Consider the following 6,291-nt stretch of genomic DNA (forward strand, 5'->3'; position numbering starts at 1 on the left):
GCAATTGGTTGCCCTTAATTGACATTTTGCAGGAATTGTTGTTAGAAAGAGCGTAACAAAATCTACATTTTGCAGACTTCACCTATTGGGTGGGTGGGTGAGTGGGCTACCTTTGGTGGTGCGCACTGATCCGGTAGGAGGGGAACGTCCTGTTGCCGCCCACCCAGTTAGCGCGCGGTATCGAAAGAGGGCGCCCTCGCATCACATCACCGTCAAAATGGCTGCCATGGACATGCCGTCTGTGATTTTAGTAATTTTGAGTATTGCAAAGCCATCACATGTGGTGTAAATCCCTCTTATCCGCGCGAACTAAATACAGTGCAACTTAATCGATTCACAAAAAACATACGGAGCCATTTGCAGAAGTGGAAAGTCGCTGCATATGATGTGAATGTCGAGTGCATGGAAACTGATCCTCCTGCGATGTGGTTTGTTCGACGTCGATGCATACACTGATAAGACAATACGTCCAGCGCATAGATACAAGTTAGGGTTGAGTTGGACATCATCAAGGAAATGTTGTCATCTACTCCATAAAGTGAAAGGCAAACCATTCCGTGGTGGGAATAAAGCAACTAGCCGTGAGATGTTTGATCGATGGGGTATCCTGATCATAGTTGGAACAGGCATGACAGGTAAGACTAAGAAGACAGAAATCAAACAAAAACACATTTCTGAAATGAATCAATCATGGTCATGGTCCATTTCTGATCAACTGATTTTGTTTCTGGGAAGGTTATATCAATTAAATCCCTTATCATGCAGTTGACTTGGGACATCACCAGTGAAATGTATTATTGTGTGAAAAATTAATACTGGTTGTCACAGCTCTGGACCACACACATGGTTTTCGGCAGTGGACACACGTGGTGGATATTTTGATTTTTTTTATATAAAGAAAGTTGGAGCTGCACTGAACATGCGCAGTTTGGGGAATAAAACAAATATTTGTTTTGCACTTACATTGTTGTTTTGACTTTTATTCACGAGATGTGACTCATCAGACCATTTACAAGAACAATTTCAGATTTGTTTTCCCTTTTATACAAATCCTCCAGCGCCAGCCACATCAGAAAATGAAAAAGTAATAATTGTAATTAAATACAGTCAATCTAAAATAATAAAAGAAGATTTTTTTTTTTTTTTATTATTTTATTTTATTTTATTTTTTTTTTTTTTTTGGGGGGGGAGATTTATAACATTGGTTTCGTTCAAGGGATCTATTGCTCAATATTGTTGGCTACATCTTTATATCTTTTACGTTTAAAAAATATTAAGCCTGCTGCAGCCTTAACACTTTGTTAATTCTCACTGTTCATATGACTTTCAGGTATCTGTAGAGGTTGTCTATCTAAGCACAAACAAGCAGTTACGCACCAGACAGCGGAACAATTACCACCTAGCGATGTGCTCTCTAGGGAACAAGAAGAGCATCAGTGTACAATCAGTGATTTCACATCGCCGGCTGGTGTACCATCTCTCCAACCCACCGACACAGAGTGCACTTCAGTTCATGAGGTAATGAGAGTGAACTAAGAATGGACCTTGACACATTGCATCTCATTTATCACAGATGAATTGTAAGTACTCTTCTTTGAGTATATCAATTTGGATTTCAACCCTGCTATATGTAGCACGCATCTCACTGTTTTTATTTTCCTCATGATTATTTCTAGCATACATCTGGGTCCTCATCAACTGATGGAGATATTACACAGGATGTAGGTGCACTTGAATCTTCTTGGGCTCCAACCCCCTGACCAAAGAATGTGGAGCTGCAATCCCTGAACACGTTCCTTACTCAGGGTGGAATATCTGCTGTTGATGGGCAGCTTCGTCTGTCATTAGAAGAAGCATCTGATAGCACCATCCGTTATTATAGAAGGAAGGCAAAGGAAGCCTTTGGTTTAGTTCTTCATTGTTTAGCACCAGGTCAAGAAGATGGGCTCATGAAGAATTGAAGATTACCATCGGTGAAAAAACTGCTGAATCATCCCAAAGTAGTCAAGATTTTGATAGTAGTACCCGTTTTCATTTTATTTTATTGCATCCTTTTTTACCAACATTTTTGCATTACTGGTTCTATGTTCTCTTCCTTTACGTATTTTGTGTTTAAACAAAGGGTTATCATGGCTTGTTATTGGAAGACAGTGACTGTTCTTGTTTTTTAATGTTAAGTTAAGAAGGAAAACGATTTTCTTGATTTATATTCAATTGTTTTTTCGAGTTTGATCGTTAGGTTGTTCCATGTGTCATTCTATTTTGATACTGTGTTGGTTCAGTTTTGTTCTTTTAACTTCCATTTAAGTTTAAAGTTCAATTTAGTTTTGTACAGTTGACTCTCGTTATAGCAAGGTCGGTGAGACAGAAATGTTGCTTTAAAAGGACAGCGAAACAAAGAGACACAAAGAGAACTAGAGATTTGAGACCTCAGAATTTGCTCTTTATAAGCAGAAGTAGGACATCTTTATAAAAGTGCTCTTTATAACAAAAGTCGACTGTAGTACTACCATTTTACTTATTTGGTTGTGTGGATAACAGGTTTAAGGTTTAGGAAAAAGCTAATTTGGATCCTTTTTGATTATTGGTTTTTTGAATGGTTTTCTTCAAATTTTGGTTGGTAAAATAAATCATTCTTTTGTTGTTGTCATTCTAAAAATGTGTTTGTCACTGTTTCTATTTATTCAAATTCCTCTCTACTTGTTCCTATCCCATCTAGGTCTATCTAATTTTTGACAGCGAGTACCCAAACATTTAGCGTTTTTCTCATTCAATTAATTTTTTTCCAAGTTTATTAATTTTCCGGGTTACATTAACAAGCCAAAAAATAACAGAATTGTCATCCAAGCCTCGTCATTCCCACATTTGGTGCACGATATGTGGCAGGGTGTAACACCCCCCCCCCACTCCCATTGTGTCTTCATTATGTTCTGGTAATCTCAGGAATTCTTTAGATGATTATTGGGGGATACTTCTGTTAACAAAAAGACAAGTGTGTGTTGAGTATAGGAACATTTGTGGGGTTTCCCTCTGCCACAAATCGGGCAGGGTATACATTCATCCTGGACTCTGAAAGGGGGCGGCCATATTGATTTAAGATGACCCCCCCCCCCCACACCCTAAAAATGGGATTAATTAAGGGATTATAGCACCCCTAATGGCGTCTCCAGTATTAAAATAGGTTTTAATTTTATTGATCATGAAAAAATAAACACGTTTGCCAATTTTCATAACATTCAAGCAAAAAAGACAAAAATTATGTGAAAAATACATTTTTTGACCAAAAAGGTGCCCCAAAAAACGCCCTCTTTTAAAAAATTAAAAAAATATTTTTGACGTCATTATTTACAAATTGGAAAAATAAAACTTGGTGGCAAATTTCATGAAAATTGGTTGTCGACTTTTGAAAATACAGAAAAGGGGGGGGGGCACTGTATTCCCCTCCCCCGTCCCTTTACTAGCGAAAAATAGGGGTAAAACAGGCTCCTGCCATTTCATACTAAAAACTGCTGACAATGTTTTTATTCTTGATACTTAAAGACCATGATAAGAACTCTCTTTCACCTGAGTGTCATTGTTCAAAGACCTGCACTAATGACGCTACGGCGACTTAAAGATTGCTATACAACTTTGGGGGTACCCTTAGTGCCGTTGCCTCCTAAAAGCAATTTTTTTTCTAAATTTTGAGTTCCTGATTTAGGTCAGGATACAACCTCAAGACCCTGCAAATTTCCTTTCTCTGCTGCTTTCCCCTGTTGAGCAGCAAGCGTTTAAACTTTTGTACCCCAAAATCATAAAAATCACCATTTTTCACTAATAAAAACACATTTTTGGCTCTTTTTTTCTGCTACGGTGGTCAGATTGGCCAAATATTTTGTACAACCTCAAGGCTACCTATGACCCACCTACCCCCCAAATTTTAACCAAATCCGCCGACCCCCACCTTGTCACGGTCTGCATGGTCCTCTCGTGGACATACTCTTAATAATGAAAAGATGTAACGTGGAAATCACTGTAGGCTTTGTAGAAAAATAAAGTTTTGAGATTGTGGTCAACAACTTGGGTGTCTCGTGGTCGTAGTTATTTGAGTGAATGTGCTTTTGAGTTCAGACCAACAGAGGAACTTGGTGAAGAGTACAGTTGGGAGGGAGGTGTTCAGAAGGAAAAAGTTCAAATCTGTTCCGGATCCGGGTCGAATATAACCCAGGACTTTTGAGAGTGTATAGCGCCCCCTGGCATAAGGATCTGGAACCGGCCCTTTCTCAGGCTGTGTCCATTGCTTGGCTGCAAGACGTGCGTCTATGAGAGCCACTGAATCAAATTGTCCATAGACACATGCGTAATATTTCCCGCCATCAGACCATCAGACAACAAAGGATGCTCTTCACCACCACACTGGTGTGGTGTCCTGTTGACCTGGCTTCCTTATTGGGTCTACGTTGCCATGGAAATTGCTGCTTTTTAGGCGTTAACATCGACCCAGGTTCTGTGACGCTGACTTACGGTTTTGCTGGCCTGCTTTTCGCCAACCACGCTGCTAACCCGCTTGTTTACGGACTTGCAAACAGACGATTCAGGAAAGATTGCCAGAAAGTGTTTGCAAGATCAGATGTTGTTGAAGCCATCACCGCGCGTATCTAGCCGGGGACTGGGACGTAGAACTGTCAGGGTTCGCCCTTAACTTTTTTTGTTTCACTAGCCAACCGGACTAGTGAACCAGACTCTTATCTAGCCCGTGGGCCTTTTCACTAGTAAGCAATTGAATTTTGACTAGCAGGCAGCTATGCTACTTAGACAATATTTTTGACTAGCCAACCGCTGTTTTTACTCAGATTTGGCTATTTACATGTGGAACATTTGAACTGATAGGCATTTTTTGTGTCTGGCCATAAAAATCTGGGTAAAAGGATTACCCAATGGCCCAACCCCTCGGTGAAAAAAACTAGGGAGGGGCATAGCCTCCCTATTCCTTTCGGTTCCCATCACGTCCCCCATAGAGACTTTAGTAATGTGTGCAAGTTTCTGCAGCCGCTGTTTCTGCGGTGCAATTTGCAGCCGTAGCCAATTGAGTCAGACACGGCATATTATGGGTATTATTACACCGCCTGCAGCTCTACCTCCAGCACCAAATCGATATCACGGTTTGGTTTTTATTGGCAATTTTACGGTAGGCCTACCGTTGCATATGGAAACGTTTGCCCGGTTTAATTGTCTCATATTTTTTTCCCGTGTTTGTGTGTGTGGCCGCACGCACAAATGCAAACACCGTTTTGTTCGGACATTCTGAAATTTGTATCCTTGGGCCAAAAAAAGTCTCCGGTTTCTGGTATGCGCGCGCGTTGCCGTAGCCATGCGCGTCGGCAAAATGAAAAAGTTTTTTTCATGTCTCAAAACCGCCAAACTGGTATCTGGTATCCTGCTGCTGCACAATTTTAACGTGTTTTTAGATGGGGTTATGATCGAGAATATGCTTTATGTGGCCTCTCTCGACTCCCATATATTTGCACTAAGTTTAGTCGGGCACGATTTGCAGTCATCATCAGCCGACATTTGAAGCCAAAAAAAAAAAAAAAAAAACAGGTAAAAAAAAAAGCCGCGTCGCCGCACCACTTTTGGGGCAAGCTCCATACCAGAAACCGGAGACTTTTTTGGGGGGGGGGCCTTAGACAATATTTTTGAATAGCCAACCGCTGTTTTTACTCAGATTTGGCTAGTGGGCTACCGCTAAGGTCGAACCATAGTGTTTGTTCTTCCTTTTTTTCACATCTGTTTAAAAAATTTGGAGTGATGGGCATATTTTGTGTCTGGTCATAAAAATATGGGTGGATGGATTACCCAATGGCCCAACCACTCGGTTCACCAAAAAGTCGCATTTTTAAAAGTTAATTTTCCGACGAATGTGTACATTGCTTCAGTTTTCTTTGCAGGTTTTGGTTTCGACGAATAGTGTAAGTGAAACCCGTTTGCGCCAGTGCTGTTTTTGTAAGAGCTTTTTTAGAAACATGGGTCATAAAAATCTGGGTGGATGGATTACCCAATGGCCCAACCACTCGGTGAAAAAAACGAGGGAGGGATATATAGCCTCCCTATTCCTCCGGTTACCACGTCCCCCATATAGACTTTAATAATGTGGGCAAGTTTCTGCAGCCGCTGTTTCTGCAGTGCAATTTCCAGCAATAGCCCATTAAGTCAGACACGGCCTATTATGGGGTATTATTACACCGCCTGCAGGTCTACCTCCAGCACCAAATCGATATCACGGTTTGGTTTTTATTGGCAATTTTACGTTAT

The 6,291-nt window shown here is 40.7% G+C and overlaps 1 protein-coding gene across 1 annotated transcript; it reads left to right on the forward strand.

Annotated features, from left to right (window-relative positions):
• The first annotated feature begins 286 nt into the window (after nucleotides 1–286).
• Nucleotides 287–1,972, forward strand: LOC119726717. Its single transcript, XM_038198525.1, has 3 exons — nucleotides 287–635; nucleotides 1,331–1,518; nucleotides 1,677–1,972. Exons 1-3 carry the CDS (start codon nucleotides 392–394, stop codon nucleotides 1,758–1,760), a joined length of 516 nt encoding a protein of 171 aa, XP_038054453.1. The 5' UTR covers nucleotides 287–391; the 3' UTR covers nucleotides 1,761–1,972.
• Nucleotides 1,973–6,291: the final 4,319 nt, after the last annotated feature.

This window comes from Patiria miniata, unplaced genomic scaffold (assembly GCF_015706575.1).
Source record: "Patiria miniata isolate m_02_andy unplaced genomic scaffold, ASM1570657v1 HiC_scaffold_2, whole genome shotgun sequence".
In the NCBI taxonomy this organism is placed as follows: Eukaryota; Metazoa; Echinodermata; class Asteroidea; order Valvatida; family Asterinidae; genus Patiria; species Patiria miniata.